Consider the following 21,488-nt stretch of genomic DNA (forward strand, 5'->3'; position numbering starts at 1 on the left):
TACACTTTGTTAAGATATTTTATTAAGATTTTCTTCTGTACAACAGTTAGGAGTGTATCTGTTACACACGTTAGCTGGTCAGCAGCTCTGTACAACCGTCTGTACAACAGGAAGTCAAACGTCACTGATGAGGAAATGTGTTAATTAAACCGTTTGGTAGAAGGCAGGTCAGAAGAATAGGCATGGGTTGATTGAACACACACGCACGCTCGCACGGACACCCCCTCCACACTATTTACATCAAAAGGCTGACTGACCATTGAGACAGAAGTAGACACAGGCCAGCTCGATCACACGTCAAATAGTAATTACATTAAAAAAAAAGTATTTCAAATGGAAAAAAAAAAAGAATACATTTAAAATCATCTATAAAAGGCCCATCTGGAGTTAGTTTATGTACAGTCTCGTTTAAAACAAAGCCCACAGCTTTCTGCTAATAATTCCAAAGTGCTGCTGACCTGAAGTCACACCATAAACTCCACCTGCTCTGAATGTGTGCCGCTGCCACTTCATCTGAAACCCTCGTCTTAGAGCTCACTCTGATCAGGGACACACAGTTAAAAGATATATAAAACAGGACAATGAATATTCAGTCTAATTCTACGAAAAACTTGCATTGTTTGTCGTTCACCAATCTAGACATATAATGAGAACTTTGTCTTTTAAGCCGGGTTGTGAAATACCAGATCTTAAAACAACAGAGTTCAGGAGCATCAATATTTTTATGGACCTGGTCTTGATGTGCAAGACAAAATCACTATTGTGTTAAAGCATAGTTTCACTGAATGCTTTGTAAACTCTGTCCCAGTGCTGCCACTCTCACACTTCACACTAGATTCAATGTCTGTTAGCACTTAGCTCGGACCAACGTCAACTCGTTCTTGAAAGTGCAAATCCACTGAAATCTGACTTTTACTGACACTGTAATGCTAACAAAATCAGGTTAAAAATAAAATATCAGAGCAGCTTTGTCAGATTGAATGGCCCATGTAGTCCATCCCTCTCTGATGTCTCTAAATGTATTTTGTAATAGCTGCTAGATGTGTATAAATCTATCATAGTACATTTCCAAGCAATTTAAAGGCAATCTATCCATTCTCCAAAACTCTAAAGGCCATTTCCACACAGCTCCAAGGAATTTCAAAGACTCAGCACTGCTTGATTTGATGGACATGAAACACGTAATGTGTGTGGTCCCGTGTGATGTAGTGTCATCAATCCAACATTATCAACAGGAAAAAACCATGGTCAGTAAAAAAACAAACAATTCAAGGGTACAGTACGTAATGTGAGGAGCTTGAAAAATCTTGATGTAATGAGGTCTTTTTTCTTCATACACGTTAGTGTGTCACAAAAATGGGAAATAATCCTCAAGTATAACATATTCATTATCCTCTTTTTCAACCTGCAGATCTCTGCTTACATATTTATCTTTAGAAGCCTGTAACCAGCCCGCTGAATGGCTTACCAAGATAGAACACATAAAGTAAAAACAATTCTAAGGAAGAAACAAAATGGAACAGTCTTCAGAAAAACACAAAAAGCACGGTTCAGAAATGATCCTTATAAACATGCCTTTCTGATATAAGAGGTGGAAAGTATTGTACTTAAGTACAATTTTGAGGTACTGTACATAATGGCAGCCCACTGCTCCTAACACTAGGATGGGTCAAATGCAGAGACCGCATTTCGTTGTCCTAGTACTTGTACTCTGTGCAATGACAATAAAGTTGAATCTTATCTTATCTTATTTGAGTATTTCCATTTATGCCGCTTTGTCATTTTACTCCACTACATTTATTTAATACCTTTTAGTTTGAAGATTTACTTTATCAACATTTTAAATGCAGGACTTTTACTTATAACAGAGTATTCCTACACTCTGGTACTTCTATTTTTACTCAAGTACAAGATGAGTACTTCTCCCACCTCTGAGTATACCTGTTCTCCTCATAGCAATACTACCAGCCACCAATTCCTCTATTGCACCACTGGGGGGCATCACCAGTAACAGGCAGAGAAGGCAGCAGGTTGTAAACACAAGGGTCCACGTGAGAAACATTAAAACAGCGAACCAAAAGATGCTGGAGATGTTTAAGGGAGTTAGTCACCCATATTACATCCAGTGAATGTTAAACTGCTATTGACAAGACCATGATTTATGACATGCTGGGGCTTTATAAGGTATTACCTCAAGTTGTTTTCTGAATTAGGCTCTGTGAAAATGTCCCCTAACTATTTCTCAGTTGTGTTGGTAACAGTCGATTCTCACACCAAGGGAGTAACAGAAAAATGGCTTGACTTTGAATATTTCTATCTTTGTTATTCAGTCATTTCGCATAATATGACATACAAGCTGCGTTGATAAACATAGCGCTTGCTGTATGCAGTTAAGTGTCATTCCCGGTTTCAAATTACAATGTGGTCCATTTGTTCCTGGTTTTTAATGAGCTGTGCTGTAACAAACCACCATGTCTAACTGCGTAATATAAGCATAAGATATAATGGAAAACACCATTTCTTTAGTCATTACGATTAAGGCAGAGAAAGCAGTATAATGGGGCATGTTTTCTTGATTGACAGGTGTCTCAGGTTGCTGCTTGTCTCTTTATGGCCGACATTTTTAAAACAATTTTCGTCCGTGTGGATTTCAGGTTTGGTCCCGGTATATGGACTGTAATGGAAGGTCTGCAGCCGCCACTGGATTGAAGTCTGTTTGTTTTCTCCTTATTGACTGCTGGGTGTTTGTCCGCTGTAATCTCTTTCACTTCCCCCGGCTAGCACTAGTTTTGTGCTTTCTCCTTTGTTTAAAAAAAGATGTGAGAGAACGCAGGGAGCTGCCTCTTGTTTTCATGGACCCTAAATGGTGAGAATGTAACGTAAAATGTGCTGGATTTCTGTTCCCTCAGCACGGAATGGCTGTTTTTTCTGAAGTGGCCTCAGGGTTGTTGCTGTGGATGATTCACAGAGTCAAAAGAGGACACAATATCAAAACAACACGTTTAAAAACTGGGGGTAGATTACAGTGCATCAGCAGAGCAAAATCAGTGTTGTGTTTTGCTGTGGACCGTGTCCGGCTGGAATTGTTTTCTTAATTGTTTTGCTAATCAAGCTGCAGGCCTGCACATTTAAAAAAAGAAGCTTACTGGAAGACCTCCAGAAATGTTGATCAGACCATTTGCATTTTCTCCAGCAAAATAAGACCAAATTAATTAAAAAAATCTGTGTTTCTCTGCTGCTTTGTACTGAGCACCCCAACATCCTGAAAGTCCTCTTCTTCTCCTGGTAAGACACATCCATCCGGTCGACAGTTCCCCTCACTCCCCACAAGTTCAACTTGGATACTTTAAATGTGTGTGTGTGAGGTTTGAATCCTTCTCCAGTTCAGTTCTAGTCCTCCCAGAAAGCGGCTCTGGTCCATTGCAGTCTTCGGATCGAGCTGAGAGAGCGTTTTAGGACTTTTGTTCGGGGGTGGCCGCCGGTGCAGCAAGGCTCTCAGGCTTCACGATCTGGTAGGTGATCAAGTATTCTGGGTAAGCCTGTAGACAACAGACGTCAAATCTTATTAATACTTAATTCTGAGGTTTTTTATAATGCAATACTTGTACATTTTCAAAAAAAACAAACATTTTGTACGCTTGAATTAATCACAGACCTTATTACAGGCCTCTAACCAAGAACTCATTCAACAAAACAAAGACTTCGAGACATGCAAACTGGAAAGGCCAAAATGCGAACTCATTCCTAGGTAAGACACTCATTCCAGAACCACTTTTTAGTCCACAGAAAAAGCATCAATACTTATTTCTATAAGGATCACGTGTGTACTGACCTGCTCCCCTCTGTAGATGACGTACTCTGCGTAGGCCAGTCCATTGACACTGGGTCGCCCGATCACTGAGTGGTGTCCTGGGGGGGCGTGGGCCATCTTCATCGCACTGAACTGAAGGAAAGACTTACCCAGCGTCACTCTGCAGAACAGCATCTGCCTGCAATGCACACACACAATATCAGGCTGTCAACGGTGAGCTCACATACATACTGTCTGTTAAATTCTACATTTTACTCTGAGTAAAAACATTTTACAGTTTTTAAAGCACTTTCTAGTTTTCATAGTAAGTTGGTTTTGAAATGAGTAAAAGAGGAATCAATGTGCTTTGCAGGAAATGCTAGCAGCTCAGCTAAAAGGTCTTTCAAACCTGGTAAAAGGAAGTAAAAGGAAGCTAAGTGTAAAGGAAGCTAAGTGTTTGCTTGTTTTTGCATTGCGGGACAATCTAGTCCGTCAAAGCAAATCAAAAGGTCGACTCAGTATACATAGCAGCATCTTTCAGTAAACTGTGGACTCTCACCTGTGGCACACGTAGCAGGAGCGGTCTTTGTGGGTGGGACATCCTGTGCCTCCACCAATCCCATACACGTACTGGTTGCTTTTGGAGGAGTTCTCAGCAAAATAGATCCCGGCGCCAAACATGCCCCCGATGTAGGCGTGTCGCTCATCAAAGCCCTTATGGATGATGGCATTGATGAAAGGGGAACCTGGCAGGAGAAAAGACACATATTAAGGCTATAAAACCACAAACACATGAAATAATCTCTGCAGGCTGTGGGGGCAGGGACACTTCCTTTATGGCCATCTGGAAATCCTCCTTGTTTTAGCTTCCAATAGCATTTGAAAGAGATATCATAATAACAGAGCGTCTCTCGACAGCTCTCTACCCCGGACTGTAAAGCACAAATAAATAAAGCGCCGGTTTAAAGGATGCAGAGACAGCAGAGAGATTGAGATACTGTTTGACTAAATGTTGCACTGGGAAATCCACGATCTGAGAGACTTTGAACATAGTGTGTTCGTTGGTGCTAGACACACAATTTCAGGCATCAGTGAAGCCAGACGACTTCCTGGGATTTTCTTCTCTGCAGTGTTTAAAGTTTTAAAGGATCAGACCTCTGCTGCAGTCCTGAGGGATGTGTCCTCACGGAGCCTTGTTGTTCAAAGTGGACCTGGACGATTAATAACCAGATGTCCTTTGCTGATAACATCAGTGCAACAACAACAACGCTCCTGTGGATTCAATCACCTCAACGTCAGGAGGAGGCGCAGGTCTCCCAGGCTCCTGTCATTTCCTGCTGAGTCTACCACCGTACCCAAACAGCGAAATGTACCTGCTTTAAATGGTTGGACTTGCTCAAACTTTAGGTCCGCTGTAAGACTGGTATGAGTCAAAGGATCTGAAGCTATAGAGGTGTGATTAACACTTCATAAAGAGGAAAAGCCCCTTCCAAATTAAACACATTCCAGTTAGTCTAGCATTTTCAAAGCCTGTTTAAAAAAGCAGCAGAGATTACAGAAATTCATTGGTGAACGATATATAGAGAATTTCTAAGATACGAAGAATCCTACAAAGTCACTGTTGTTTTTACGAGAAGGACTGATGAACGGTAACATTAACACGTATCATGAATTTGGCTCTAGCCTTTGGCGGCATCACTATATTCCAAAGCAGTTGAACAGCTTCAGGATAAAACAAAATGTTGACAAAGAAGATAACTTGTTGACAAAGTATATCAAGAAGCTGTTGGATTCCCTTGTGTATAATTACAAAAGCTGAACTATAGCGCGTGTTTACCGTGGAAAAGCATCCGCTCGTTGTGATGATTGTGATTCTCGTCTGCTATCTCCTTCTGTCTGTGTGAATATCTCTCCCGGAGCTTCTTATTCACCACCTTCTGAATCTGCACTCACAGAAATGAAAGGAGAAGTGGAGTCGGGGATGAAGAGTGAATTAGGAACTAGAATGGATTTTTAAACACAACACCTACCGTCTTTGTAAGTGAATTAACTCCTGTATAATGAAATAGAGACTAGAACTCATAGTGCTGTGGGTACACACCTTAATGATGTTGTACCGGCTGAAGACTCCACCTGCGTTGCCTCCGTCGCGATGCTCTCTGATAGTACTCTGAAGCTGAGGGGGAAACACACAGGCGATTCAAATACCTCACTTATGCAATGCTTTTAGGGTTGAAATGGGAAATGTGTGGGATAAAACATGCTAATGGGAGGCAGTTTCATTGAGTGATTCATGCAGCTCTCGGGACCTATGAGGAGCCATTCTCTACCTCGGCAGTCGTGGAGTGTTTTTATCGTCAGATAAATGTGATGCCCACCTCAGTTAGCATTTCAAACTGACATTACCTTCTGTAAGTGTTCTGCTCACGCTGATATTTTATTATTTATAGATGTATCTCTGGTGTTTGAGCCATTACCCTAAAACTAATGCAGTCAGAGACTACTTCATATATCCCGGGAAAATTGGGTTATGTGACAGTTTAGAAATAAATAATAGTTTACATTATTCAAATATAAACAACTAAACATATGTATATAAACATACAAAACTAAAGTAAGTATGTGCTATAACTTTTAAAATAGATATAACGAGGAGTATAAGTATTTGGTATGAGTTACAGAGGGAAGAGCAGCGACGGAGAGGGCACTGTCCCCCCAGCTTTGGTATACAGTGTGTTTCAATAAAAAGTTTACTATGATGTGTGAGAAGCCCAAATTAGTTATTGTCCCGATGACAGAAGTCATGAATATCTATAAAACACGATTTTGAATAGGTGCTGTGCTCGTCTTATTATGAACCGACTACATAGACCTCATTTTTCAAGTCCTCATGTCATAATTCCAGTGCAAATGACCTGTTAGCATCTGACGGCTCTCATTAATTTCAAACACATTCAGAGTGATATCTGCCGTCTACTTCAGTTACGGCTTTCAGTCAGAGAGACGTGTAGTCAGAGCGGCAGGAGAGTTGTTCTGAGGTGACATGTCTCCTTTACAAGAACTTCAATCACTAATGATGGACGCTCACATGGTAAAACATCTGAAGCCAACATGATGAAAACTGTGTAGTGTGTGTGCGTGTGTGCGTGTGTGCGTACCTCTTCCTCCACAGACTGGAACTCCTTGTCGTCCGTTGCCAGGTCGATGAGCACCGTGCCCTGGCTGGAGCAGTGGAACGTCAGGTACGGGTTTGCACCTAAAATACACACATTTGAAAAACATCATTTACAACAGGTATACTTCTAACAACAAGAAATGGTAAGGCGCACAACAACAAAGTATTGTCTTTTTGTTTGGATACAGCGTGTCAGACAGACCTCCTTGCATTAACCCATTGGATTTCCACTGTTTATTTTCATTTCAATAAAGTGAATCTGATAAAGGAACGTGTGTGTGTGCGTGTGTGTCTCTCCTGACCTTGCTGGCCTCCCAGTAGCCTCTCGATGCCCTTGATGAGTTTGTGTCTGTGACCGTAAGCGTTGATGCCAATCTCCTTCAGCTCCTCGTGACCCATGTCTGCCAGCACATCCAGCGAAATCTGCAACAACACACACCTCAAAGTCAGTGTTGCTTGTGTTTTGTCAAAAGACTGATCATTCACAGTAAGAAAGCGCTTCATAATCCTACTGTTAAATAACTATTCAAACCATACTTCTGTTTATACATCTGTCCACCAAATCAAATGCTTGACACAACGGCACATCATGCTTTATTTAACTCATCAGCAAGAGTGCACACAATACAAAGTTCAAGGAGCTAAGACGTATCAGAGAGACAATGGGCCATCAAATATGGACGAATATTCATGAGAGAAGGTTAGAAGCAGCATGAAGAAAAGGTCAGTGAATGAACGGCAGTAATCAAGCCATTGATATGCAAATTGTGATGGTGAAGTTTGCAAGTTTAGGGAAAGTAGAGATGAGAAGCAGAGCTAACAGGGCTTTCAAAACGCTGACCTTTCCCTACGTTCCTCTGTGTTGCTGTGATCACTGTAATAGGTGTTATTCATCATAGCTTAAATACTACTGGGAGTTTATGGAGAAAGAACAGGAACATGGATGTAAACTGAAGACAAAAACCTCAGTTTCATCTTTAAAAATCACCACAAAGAGATGAAACCTTTAGGGACCTGTATAATGTCTGTTATAGAACAATACATTTCACACCAATTTGAGTTCATCACCTCAGACAAAAGAACGTGAAACAGCCGCCTGGATCTGATCACGGACTGACACTTAAAGCTGCCCTCTCACACTTTCCACACAAAGGTTAAAAAGCAGCAGCAGCAGCAGCAGGAACTGCGCTCAGGAATCTCCAGCTACATAACTTCTGATATTTAGTTCGAATCGCTTGAGAAATAATTACATTCTTTTTGCATGAAAGAGCCACAACTAGACTGTAATCAGATCCCCACTTTATGTTGACAAGTGCTTTTTCCACAACAAGAAATCAGCCTTGGGGCTTTACTTAGGGAAGAGCAGAACGTTTGTAATCATTACAGCTACATTTATCTTCGTTTGCATAATTAAAAGCACATTGACGTCAAATCTGTTGGGGCTTTGTAAACTCTTCTGTGGGAATCTGAGTTGTTGATGTCGGTGAGATTAAAAGGGTTTCCATTAACACCTCCATGTCACCCCTCTCATCTGAACATTCATCATGGTGTGTTTTCCTCTATGAACACAAACACACACCCTACAGTTCTTTGTGAAGCCTTTTGATCCCTGTCACCTTTCAGGGTTACTTTCTATTTCCTTTCTTTCTGTAACCACATCAGTCTCTTCTCTATCCTCCTCCTCTCGCTCCATCCATCTGTATCCTTGTCGGTCTCGGTCGTTCCTCTGACATCACTACTCTTTCTTTATGTGTCTCCTAATGATGCACAAAGCACAATTGACAGCCGAGTCTGATGGGATTATAATTTAGTTTGCAAGTATTTAGCTATTAAACCATAATAAGCCATTAAAGTGAAACAATGAACATGTAGATGGCCCTAGATGTAAAAATAAAAGTAAATGGATCACTGAAGTTGTTACAGTTCATCCTGAGGGGAACATGGACGTCTGAAACAGTTTTTATGACAACCCATCTGCTGTTGAGATTATTCAGTCTTGACCGAATTGGCATTGCCAAAGGAAAGAAAACTGAGAGATGAGTTCAAACCAAGACTGAATAAGTATGTAACTCTGAAGGGAATGAACTCCAAGCATACACAGATGTTTACAAAGTTAAATATTTCCAATAGAAAATACAATCTTTCCCTGTAGCTCTTTCCAACTTTCACTCTCTCCCGTTGTTCACACCTTTTGCTTTTCCTTCTCACTTTGGTTTTCTCCTAAACACTTAAAGGAATGCACCTGTTCCCGCTGGAAGATGTCCCTGAGGTGTTCCAGCCCCAGGCTCTTCAGGAACTGGTTGATGGTCATGTCGAGCAGAGCTGCAGAGACACAGCGGCATCAGCGGGGTTAAAAGCTGTTGCACAACTCAGAACTGTTTTCATTCACACACAGCCTTTGATTCAAGATAAACACTGTACTCTACATACTTTCTCCTTCCTTCCTGTCAGACCCAGACGCTCCATCTGCTGGTCCGGTGGCCCCGCCCACAGAGAGGTCACTGAGGGGCGTGCTCAGGTTGTCTATGCTGCTGGCGGCAGACAGGCAGGACGGGGATGGGGAGGGAGAGATGACCACGCCCCCTGCAGCACCTGCACTCACCACACTAGCACTCACCTGAGAGCGGGAGAGAGGAGATTTGAAATGTCATTGTTTACAGCTCAACAGACATTTCATTTAATGTGAAACGAAGACAGGTTACATAATAGCTTACTATTTTGATTATCTCTAATTACTTTTTCATGCTAAAATGGCAGGAAACTCTTTATTCAGCCTCTTAAACCAATGAATAATCTAGAATACAATCAGCTGATGATTTGATAATGAAAACAGCCACAGATTGCACCCTTAGCTCTAAACTGAAATATAATGTTTAATGCATTCAGTTGTTTTCAGCTTTAACACTTCTTACTATAATAACATTTCAATTCTCACACAGCATTCTTTAATTTCCACATATGTTAGCAGTTTGTTCTTACAGCAAACACATAATATGGCCACTTTCATGGAATATCCCTCTCTCTGTTCTTGGATGCAAGTACACACTCACCACAGTGGCCTGGGGCTTTAGACAGCTTGGCAGGGCATCTGGTGGCATGGCGTCGATCAACAACGCTCTGATGTCATCAGCCTGCACCAGACAAAGAGAGAATCAAGTTGTTAATAAACTCTAGCAGCTAAAACAAAGTATTAACTTCAAATTGAATACAATATAATGTTTGAACTGACAATAACGTGTAGCAAATATCTATCCAAAGTTTGCTATCATTCCCCTCTATAGGCTGCTGGATACCTGAATGTCATGAATTGAGCCACAGTGGGCTTTGTTTGTAATGAACTCCACTTTTCATGTTGTTGTAACATCTCTCAGAAGTTGTAATGTCTCACTGCCAAGATGCATGTGTTTGGATCTTGTATTAGTGCATGGAAATAACTGCCAAGAAGAGCAACAAAAAGCCTCATCAGATTAACATGCACTACATGAACAGTGGGGGCACATGCATGATTTAAAAACTGACCTGCAACTATTAACAACACACATCCTGTCGTCAGCTCTTCAGTTTAATGCTCTATGAAGGAGCAGATGGAATATTCGAGCTGTCCTTGGGAGTGAGGTTCAGTTTAACAGACTCTAAATGATCCGACTGTACAGTACACGGCGTCTCACGTGTTAAACAGCATGGCTTGTTATTTATAGTCAATGATAAACAGCTACAAGCATGTTCTGTCCTCTAATCTGTAGATGAATTGTGATAATCTTAGCAGCATCACAAGTTGATCTTCCTGCAGACATCAGCAGGAGGGACGTGTTGTTCCATAGGGAGGACTGTGGTACCTACAAGCAAGGAACCCTATTAGGAAGCTTATTAGGAAGCCTCATTAGGGAGCATGAAGTTTTGACGCTACCTGTCCCACCCTTCAAACCCTGGATAGTTTCTAATAACCAGTCAAACATCAGTTTGGCTAATGATATTGCTGTTGGCTGGCTCATAACAGGAATCAGGCGCCTAACATGAAGAAATGAGGATGAATTCTGGGTGTGATTTATTATAAAAGCCTCTCATACCGTTGCTAGGTCGAGCGGCGTCTGCCCCTCCTGGTTCTTCATGGTGGGGTCGGCTCCGTGGGCCAACAGCAGAGCGCAGAGCTGCGTCCGCCCCTTCTGCGCCGCTTCATGGAGGGGAGTGAACGCCCACTTGTCTGTGGCGTTGACGCAGGTGTTGAACTTGATCAGCAGGGCGGCTATATCCACGTGCTAGACAGAGGGGAGGAGGAAGGGGGGGAGAGAAAGAGGAAATCAGTGAAATGAGATTAGAAAATGAGAGCAGAAGGAATCGCAGGTGGTGGGAGGATGGAAGAGAGACAACAGCAATAAAGGCATTTAACAAAAAGGAGATGAATGGCGCCTGGCTGTAAGGGTGCTATAAAAATCATGATGTAAAAAACAGTTTTACATTGGATTGTATCAAAGAGAAACTTTGTGAATTATTCATTTCATCATCGTTTTGTTTTCCCGCTGGTCTTTCCTTGCCTTCTCTTCCTGTGTTTTTTTTTCTCATTGTGTCTCCGGCTCTTGTCTTAGCGTCAAACACAATGTAGCTTGTCTGGAGTACCAGCGGGTGATCGTAAAGAGAGTGTGTGTGTGTCTCCAAAACACACAGCTCATCAAGTTTTTATTCAAACACGTGTTTCATGACTCTTTCAGGAGCAGGATGCTGATAACCTATAAGCAAACTGACACCGAGAGAAAACCCAGGACAGCAGATGGAGGAAGAAGTACTCACATCGATGTCAAAGAACGATGTTATAATAAGGTTAATGATGATTATGTAAATTTGGGAAGTAGGGCGGAAATGATATGGTTCATACCGTCCCAAATAAACAGAAACAAATATCTGCAGGCATTCACTGAGCTGTGATCCATCTCCATCAGCACTAAGTAAGCTGAATATTCAGAATTTGGGATCCTGCATGAGACATAGATTTAAAGTCTCAAATATGAAATAAAAACTGTTGCTTTGATAGATCGCAAACTTTATGATGTTTATCTAGGACAACTGAATTATAGCCAACAGAGTGGAGTAAACAACAACAAGACATATGAAGGTAAGTCCATTCATTTTCCCAGTGTTTTTTATTGAGCAGTAACTCCCCCAAAAAATTGCTAAACTATGTTCCCAGAGCCCAAGGGGATGTTGTCAAATTGCTTGTTTTGTCACAAAAAGATATCCAGACACACATTGTTAAATTCAACATCTGAAGCCAGTGATTTTTTTTGTTTTTGGGCGATTTCATCAATAAGTTAATAACAAAAAATGCTGGCCCTCATGTACAAGTCTAATTTGTCTCAGCACTTTATTGAACAGTTCTTACTTTTATTGGTTAAGAGTTGCACCAGACAACAAGTATGTGAGCAGGACTGTCCAAAAAGACTGCAGCGTTGCCGAAGAGTATGTGAGAGAGAGAGAGAGAGAGAGAGAGAGAGAGAGAGAGAGAGAGAGAGAGAGAGACAGAGAGAGAGAGAGAGACAGAGTGTGTGTGTGTGTGTGTGTGTGTGTGTGTGTGTGTGTGTTTGTCTCACCCCGTATGAAGCAGCATTATGTAAAGGTATGAGCCCTCCTTTGTCCTGTGCATTCACATCGGCTCCATGTTCCAGCAGATACTCGGCTACCTCCAGGTTATTATAGCCCGCTGCACAGTCGAGAGATAGTCAGAGAAATGAAGAAAAGAAAGAAAAAAAAAGAGGAGAAACAAAAATAGAGTCAGGTAAGGAGAGAGGAGGAAAGACAGAGTAAGTGTCAGCCTGCATAAGCTGCAGCATGACAGCGTATAATCATCTTTTCCTTTTACAAGCAAGGCAGAGGGTGCGTGGGTGTGTGTCTAAACGGTCAGATCTATGAAAAGAAAAAAGACAGTAAAAGTGTTTTTCTCTAGTTTTTTAACTTTAAAAGTGCTACTCATGCCAAAGCCAGGCTCGTAATGAAACACTTTATAAATATAGTATCTAAAAACACAGAAACTGACTAATCCAAATCAGATTTTGTATGGATTATATGAAGGAACACTGCAGGAAATGTAGCCTCAGGGACAAGCAGAGGCATTTACCTTCAACCCTGACAACCACGGTGTAATTCCCAAATTGTGATAACACGTTAATCACTGGGGAATTTATTTAAGATTAAGACACAGTAGTTTACCCCAACCTGAAGCGAGCTCTCAGAAAATACCCTTGTAATCTCCCCATCGTGTCAGAGTTTGTGCGCCTCATCTTAAGGCAGTCTCGATAAGTAAATGTAACAAGCGCAAAGATAAAACACACTATCTTAATATTGCCGCTCCCTGACATTCAAAGGTGCGGTTCGAAGACATTTCTGTCTTATGTTTATGCAGAGTGGGGTTATCTCTGAAGCTTATCATGATTACAGATGCTGCATAAATCCCAGGTGTTTGTGCACCTTACAATACCCGCAGTATCTCTGCTTCCAGGGTTTAGAAACTTCATCAAGTTTGTGTGAGATCCAAGGTCGTTATATAGTACGCTATAGCTACTAGTTTTATGTCGCCATAAAAGAAGACAACACATTGGCCTCATCCATGCCTCCCCTCACCGCTCCCTGAGCATTTAACTACTTATTGTAAATTCTTGCAGATGACTTCAGACGCACTGCGTGGTCAGGCTCCCAGGTATATTTCAGACATGTTGAACCTCTTTGTTTGGTTTGGTTTCGTTCAGCAGATTGTAAAGTTTGTCTGTTTTTCTTTGTTGTTTTAACTGTGAAATACTGTAAATGAAACAAAACAGAAACTCCCTCTGAAGAGAACTTTCAGATTTTAGACTTTGCAGACCATTTTGATTTACACAAAAACCTTTATAACACACACTTAGGGAAAAGGCACCCCCAAAAAAGCATAATAGGGCCTCTTTAAAAAGGATCCAACTAGCTACCTTTTTTGTTGGATGTAATGCCATTTTAAAAATGACAAACTGGTTAAAATTACACCAGTAAAATTAGTGCTTTGGGTGTTATCAAAAATGAAATGAAATTGCTAAGTTTTCCCAGTCTGCTTGTCAGTGAACAAGCTGTTTCTGCCCTGAACATTTCAGCTGTCTGGGTGTTTATTACCTTGTTCTTGGCACTACACTAGGCAAAATTCCCAGGAGACTCTGTGACTCTACCACAAAGATACAACATGTTCAAATTTGCTTTAATCCTGCAACTTCAGCCAAACAGTTGCAACAAACCTGGCTTTAATCCTTTATTTAGTCTTCAACATAACATGCTAACTCATTAAAATCACCTGAGAATGTGTGTGCAGCTTTTTATTTGATGTCTCTTAACACGTATTACCTGCAAGGTGCAGAGGTGTGGAGTTGCGTCCCTGCGTGTCCCGACAGTTGATGTTGTCGGGGCTGCATAGCTTCTGCACCCGGGCCAGGCAGCCTTTCTTTGCGGCGTCCAGCAGGGCGGCGTCTCCTCGCAGCAGGTCCTGGATGTCCGTGTCCCCGTCCTTCACCAGGTCCAGAGGCGTGTTGCCGTCTCGGTTCTTCTTGGTGGGATCAGCTCCGTGCTGGAGAGAGGAGGCCAAAATAGAAAAGAAAGACAAAGATGTTCTTTAAAAAGGGAAAGACTTAATATATCTGTGCACACTAATATATTTCTGGCAGATAGTGTTTGCAATCGAAAAGCATACATTTTTTTGTCACGACAGAGACAAAATGGCTTAATGTTGGTACAAAATAATCGTGTTGCATTATGCAGTCTACCCTAACCCTATGGACAAAAACCTCACTTTTAGAATGAGTGTAATATATTTTGTCAAAAAGGGACAAAAGGCACAAAAATCGATGTGTAATGGAGAGCAATAATATCATTATTGCAAATTATTTCAGCCACGATAGCCAAAGTTTTGCAATTTGACAAGCAAAAAATGATGACAAGTGAGGGGAGGATGAAGGTAATTCACGGGAGAGAGAGAGGCAGAGAGGTAGAGAGACAGGACACCCAGTGAAGTGGAAAACACCACACACACACACTCCGCAGATGGGCTGGAACGCAAACACGTTCATCGTTCAATGCCTAGGTGACAGTTTCACTTGTCATTTCATTTAAAGTTTTTGAAAAGCCCCTCATTAAAACTTGATGTTGTGGGACCACTCCCCTGGGTATCCACTGCTGTCCTGAAACTGTCCGTTAAACATCTGTCGCTGCTGTATTCCCTTTTCAAATCTTATTGAACCTATCCCTCCTCTGATTCGTCTGCCCTACTTCTACCTTTCTATTATCCCCTTTGCGGCTGCTGTAATCATATTCTCACTGTAATTTATTCGCTCTCCAGGAAAGTGAGAATAGAGACCCATTGAAGTCATAATTAGGGACATTTACATACAAAAACATGTCGGTTTTGTGAGTCTTTCGTTGGATTCCGCCTATACTCAGTTAATGAAAGATTTCCCATTTACAGAAGCGGATAGTTTTGCAAACTGGGAGCTCTTTGAACAATTATCTGGCTCAGAAAAGCTGATGCATCTATTATTTTTGATTTGCTCACAAATAAGATGATGGGAATACATCTTGGCAAAAATGATCATTTGCATATCCATTAGTCACCCACTGTTTCCTCGAAAGTTGCAAGGAAGAATCCAAAAAAGACATTTCTCGATATATTAAAGGTTTCCTATTGTGCTATATTTGAACAATATATTGTAGGGCAGTATCTATACAAAACATGTCTGTGAAGTGTTTTGATCAAAATACCAAACAGACACCCATTGTAGCATGCCTCATACCCCTCTATTTCAGCCCTGTTCCTGAAGTGCTGATTCTGTGACTGTCGATTAAATTTGAGCTGACCTGAAGCTGGCCACGCCCTTTTGGAGCGCATGCAGCTCTCTGTCTGAAGAGAGAAGTTTCTAACGGAGAAACTCAGCTAAACGCTGCCATGATTAAACCCCATATTATTTTCCAAACCACATCAAGCATTATTTCTGAAACACTTCTCAGAGTTTAGAACCGTGACATTATATGTGTTATATATACACAACACATTTTGGTTATTACGTCATAACGGCAGCAAATCTGGATCAGCTCGTTTGTACCCCTGTTTTTATTGATGTGGGTAAGAAGGGAAAGGAGAGGGTTGTATTTTGTGACACTTTGTGAGTCTCCTTACACACCGGGACACATATTTATGTATAAAAGACAACAAAAATTGCATTTTTGCATAATAGGGGACCTTTAAAGTCAGTGATGGCGAAACAACAGCAAAAAAAAATAATTCTGACCATCCAGTTAAAAACACACAGCACTATTCGACGCAATATTCATATTTTTGGTGTAATAATGCCGTTTTCTTCCCGAACATAACATAAGCATTTTGGTAGGAGGCGCCCCTGCTAACGTGGATTATACAAAACCTTGCACAGTATAATCCAAGTGTCATGTATATTGAAGAAAACATGCCTTTTTGCTATTTAAATAAATTATCCAGTTTTTTTCATCACAATTTTGGATTCTTGGTTCATCGTGGAGGCGTTCGAGAAAAACACAAGGCGAGTAACTTATAGACAGATGATCATTTTTGGAGAGGAAATATTCTTTTAAGAGTCTACAGTCATGCTAGTGGCTCTTTTAAGCTGTACCAACATTTGCTAATTAGCACTAGCCCAAAATAGAGCTGAGTCTGAGAGCAATCTGATCTTTATCTTTAGAATATTGTACAAATTAAACACAATTTCCACCCACCCTTGGACCTTAGTCATTGGGATTCACATTCTTGGCACCATGAGTGTTTGTACCAAATGTCATGGCATTCAAGCCAATAGTGGTTCAGATATTTTAGTTTGGACCATCATTAGAGCCACATTGCTAACATGGCCAAAAACTCAAGCATAGAGAGGGGTTTATTGTGAAATGTGACATCCATAAGAAAAAAGAAAGCCAAAAGGGAAAATGTCACACAGCTTGCCTGAAGGTCGGTCTCTTGCAAGACTACAACACATAACACCCAGATCACAAGTCATGGGAGTTCACAAGTCTCTTGCCAAATGCTAACAAAAAATATTCTCCTTTAATTGGAGGAGAAACGCATGTTCCTGAACTTCTTTCCCAACAAAGGAAATGCTAATATGCGTTTTGTGCATCACAAAATCCTTGCTGAAAAATCACAGCACTTGGGAGCAAATTGTATTCTGAGCACAAATCCTACACAGAAATGGGACAATAGGAAGTTGACAACAAACAGAGCAGACAAAAGAAAACGTATTGCTGAACTCAGGAATAGCTTATCCAAAAAAGAGAGAACGGTTGTATCCCGGGGGACGTGGCAGATTAACTGCAATGTGCGGGATTCGGTGTATTCCTGTGTTAAAGGGGAAATGAGGGCGCTGCCATGCTTACACTAGAAGCTTACTTTAGGATTTTCCAAGCGGAGTGGAAGGATGCCAAACTTTCCCACCACCTTGAGGAATCGATCGTCTGTATGTGTGTTTCTAACCTCTGCCTCCAGACCTCAGATCGGAGTGGCCTGAGGGAGCTGCTGTATCTCTGAGCTCAACGGCTGTTTTGAGAGCACTTACCGGGAGTTATCTGCACACCAGGGTCACACACTGACTTTGAGGTTACACCATCAGGGAACTAAAAGTCACTTGTTATAAATAAAAAATACAAATATGAAACCTGAAAATGAGCAGAATAGGGCCCCTTTAATTTGTTTCTGTTTTAGTTAAGGGCATTGTTCTAATCATTTGTACATCAACTATTTTAGCCAGATTTCTGTGCGATATTTCTAGATTTTATTTGTCATTTCCACTCCAAAAAAAGACTGCAATAAGATCAACTGATTGACTTTTTTGTTGTGTCTGTTAATTTGTCATCGCTCCACACAGATCCAAGGTTTTTGTCTTCTGCTGCAGGTTTTAAGTCAGGACCTATTTGCTGAGTCTTTTTCCATTTCACTTGAAAACCACTTTCCTCCCCAAAGAGCTGTCACCTTCCTTAACACTGCCCACTCCACTCAACCGTATCTGTCATTCCAGCAAGTCCACAATCAAACACCCCCCCCTGCATACCCTCACCGCACCCCCACACTTTTACTTCGTCACCACCAGCACTGCTCAACTACACTTACCCTCACCCGATTAGTGATTGCTGCTGCAGTGAACTGTTGGATGCAGCACTTTAGTAGTTTACTAGTTTGTCCGTCCGTACTTTGATTGTCCTTACTGTGTCCGACAGATCGCTCCCAGTTTCATCTCTTTGTGTTGCAGCAGTAAAGTAATTCATTGGATAAAAATGTTGAAGCAGCACATTTTCCTTGTTCGTTTCAGTTTGCTGTGTGTTGATCTAATAATAATTTATGCGGCTCCATATGGCAACAACACTGTGGGGGTGTTGTTTTGTCTGGAGGTGGTTGTGATTGAAAACAAATGCTGTAAAACTGCAGCCTTGTGGTCTGAATGGTTGGAATAAACTCCCAGAGAGCATGACAAATCATACCTTTTAGCCAATACCGCCAATTTAAGGAGTCTAATGACTGTTATTTCTCACATTTTATTCATCACTCATCTGATTTTCATACAAGTGGCTGCCACTGGGTTTCCAAAAGAGAGTTGATTACTACTAAGCTCCAGTTCATTGATATTCATTTGCTGCACTGAGGGGTTTGTGAGGCTTTCTGAAAGGAAAAGTGCATGCTTACCTTCAGCAGCAGTTTGCAGATCTCATATTTGCCCTTGGCGGCGGCTTCGTGGAGCGGCGTGAACTTCCACAAGTCGGCCACGTTGACCGAGGCTCCGTGTCTGACCAGCAGCTCGGCCACCTCGTAGTGACCGTACGAACAGGCGTTATGGAGGGGGACCAGGCCTCTGTAAAGACATAGATAACTTTGATTACTGACCATGATTTTAATTAGTTATTTATCATGTAAACATGCAAAAGCTGCCTGTTAATTTGCCGCTAAATTAAATCATAACATGAAGAGTCTTACCCTTTGTCCTTGGCATGCACGTCTGCCCCGTGGTGCAGCAGGTACTCCACCACGGACACTCGGTTGTAGCCGGCAGCAAAGTGAAGGGGAGTGGAGTGTCTTCCCTCCAGATCTCTGCAATTCACATTCTGAGCCGTGCACAACGACTGGAGAGAGACAGAGACAAAGGGGGAAGATTAACATGAATATCTGTTTTTTAAATGAGAGAGACGATCAACCCAAGAGCCATAAAGATGGAGATCTATGATCCTCCCGTCTGCACAACCACTCATTATTGCTTCTATTATTCAGCTTTAAAAGGACAAAGTCAGATCAGACCTAAAGATAAGATCAAATCAAGAGGTTTTTTCGTCCAGGACAGAACAGGTTGTTTTATTAAAGTTCAAGTGCAATAACACCGCTTTGTGACTGAAGACGAATGATGAGACGTAGTAAATGATCAAGATTTGAAAAAACTAAACAAAGCTACCTGTTGGAAACGGCTTTGAATTAAGCAGCATTAGTCTTTCTCTGCAGAATATATTTATTTGTTGCTTTATTTTGTAACTTTCCTTTTTTTATCATTGGGTAGGTCAGTGGAAGTCATACACTGTACAGATTGTTAAGCCATTAAGGCAAATGTATGATTTGCGAAAGGCTACATAAATACATCTAGTCCGTTTTTGTAGCTTCACTTGGAACAAATCTTCCTGACCCATTAGCCTGTGCTGTACTTTGCAATCCATGCCAATTAGCAAATGAGCATGCTTACACACCATAATAAGGTGCAGGATTTTGTCTAAACCGGGTAACAGGGGCGCCGCGCCCTCTTACTTTTGGTGTGAGCCCTCAGACCAAAATGCTGATTTTCCCCATAACATTTTAAAGTGATGGCAGAAAACACTATTTATGTTCGTCAAAAACGGTATAATAACTCAAAAAATATGTAAATAATGTCAAGTAGAGCGTCAGATGGCGGAGACAGCTTTGTTTTTACGGAGCTCAGACACTGAAACTGTGGCTCTTTTACCGTCCTTTTTTCTGAAGCAGAACTATAGAACCATAACTCTGGATTTAGTTGTCGTTTGAGGTGCAATATATGACTCAGCAGTTTCAAGACATGAAGAAACTATTTTCCGCTTTGCTTTAATGCATTATTTTAGCCGGAAAGTGGGCAGGGCCGTAAATTTGGACCAAAATTACATTAGCTCCCTCATAATATATATATTTTTTAAACTGAGAAGATGATCATTATACTTTCTTAGTTATAGTGAGCATGTTGGCAGGATGAGGTCAACTTCTCAATCTCTAGACTCAAACGTTTACGTCATTCTTTGTTTTATTTTCTCGAAAAACATAACGGGCAAACCGAAACCAGGATCGAACAAAACAGACGGTGATTCTGAGAGAGCAGGACACCATTCCTCTGCCCACCCACCATGATTAATGATGAAGAGTATGTCCATGAAATGAAATATGTTTGAGGAAATTAAAGGTTTGAGGAAACAAAAAACGCAACATTGAAGCTATTAAGTGAAGTTAATACATGTCTGCTGGCCTGCTGCTCACAGGAAATAACAGCACTACCTTTCTCTGCTTATTTCAGAGCCAATAACACAGTTCAGTACAAGGAGAGCACACACAGTGGGAAATGTATTTTTACAGTTTCTCTCAGCCACGCTCTAAGAACAAATTGTACAGGAAATAATATGAAACCCTGCTGCCAGACATATTCCTCAATCTCTAGCTATTATCCCCCACTTCAACCTGCATCAATGCGTCTGTTCATGAAAGCCGTGTTTCCAGGAATAAAAACTTTAAAGGGCTGCAGCCAGAACCATGGTAAGAGGAATTTGCTGCAAAATGAGGATCTAAAAGAACTGAACAGAGAGGAAAAGTATTTGTTTTTTTTATGTAGTTCTTAACTTTACCCTACTTCTATACTTTAAATGCTTTCATGTCAGATAATGTCTTCAGTAGTTAATTATCTAATTTCCAATCCAACTTTATTTCTATAGCACATTTAAAAGCAACACAGTTGACCAAAGTGCTGTACATCAAGAAATATATATATTAAAAAAACTAAAAGATGGGACATAAGACAAAATGTAAAAAACACAGGACAATAAAACCATACTTTAAACCACAGACTGAAAACTCTCCTACATGACGTATAAACAATACAAAACCCAGATTTAAAAGCACAGTGACATGTCTTATAGGTGGTCTGCAAACGCCCGGGACAAGAAGTGGGACTTCAAATTCAAACGGGATTTAAATACAGGCAAAGTGGGAGCAAGTCTGATAAGGGGGGAGACAGGGCCTACTGCTTTAAATGAAGTAGAATATGTGCCTGCTTTTTGACCTGAGGTCTAAGGTCGACATATTTCCAACAGTCTCAGACTGGACCTCCGCTACGTTGGAACAGATGACAGGGATCAGCCCAGGAACGGTGCGAAGTGCTATTTTTCCACCGTCAATCAGAAGCTCAGTCAGACTGCTAACCCCAGTCGGTGCATGTGTGTGTGTGCGAGTGTGTGTACTTCCAGTAAAACAAT

The 21,488-nt window shown here is 41.2% G+C and overlaps 1 protein-coding gene across 2 annotated transcripts in view; it reads right to left on the reverse strand.

The window, feature by feature from the left end:
- Positions 1-21,488, reverse strand: part of tnksa (tankyrase, TRF1-interacting ankyrin-related ADP-ribose polymerase a) — a 78,735-nt gene continuing 57,247 nt past the window's right edge. Inside the window, exons 15-29 of one of the 2 annotated variants that reach the window (XM_063890301.1) lie at positions 18,952-19,097; positions 18,664-18,829; positions 14,316-14,535; positions 12,548-12,657; positions 11,033-11,221; positions 10,016-10,096; positions 9,396-9,582; positions 9,208-9,287; positions 7,268-7,388; positions 6,949-7,046; positions 5,892-5,966; positions 5,628-5,733; positions 4,350-4,536; positions 3,833-3,989; positions 1-3,539 (exon numbers count right to left, since the gene is read on the reverse strand). In XM_063890301.1, the coding sequence (XP_063746371.1) occupies positions 3,453-3,539; positions 3,833-3,989; positions 4,350-4,536; positions 5,628-5,733; positions 5,892-5,966; positions 6,949-7,046; positions 7,268-7,388; positions 9,208-9,287; positions 9,396-9,582; positions 10,016-10,096; positions 11,033-11,221; positions 12,548-12,657; positions 14,316-14,535; positions 18,664-18,829; positions 18,952-19,097 (2,010 nt within the window). In that variant the 3' untranslated portion in view covers positions 1-3,452. Of the gene's footprint in view, positions 3,540-3,832; positions 3,990-4,349; positions 4,537-5,627; positions 5,734-5,891; positions 5,967-6,948; positions 7,047-7,267; positions 7,389-9,153; positions 9,288-9,395; positions 9,583-10,015; positions 10,097-11,032; positions 11,222-12,547; positions 12,658-14,315; positions 14,536-18,663; positions 18,830-18,951; positions 19,098-21,488 lie in introns of both variants that reach the window. The other variant, XM_063890300.1, reaches the window with a different exon arrangement.

The sequence above is a fragment of the Eleginops maclovinus genome, chromosome 8 (assembly GCF_036324505.1).
Source record: "Eleginops maclovinus isolate JMC-PN-2008 ecotype Puerto Natales chromosome 8, JC_Emac_rtc_rv5, whole genome shotgun sequence".
Lineage (NCBI taxonomy): Eukaryota > Metazoa > Chordata > Actinopteri > Perciformes > Eleginopidae > Eleginops > Eleginops maclovinus.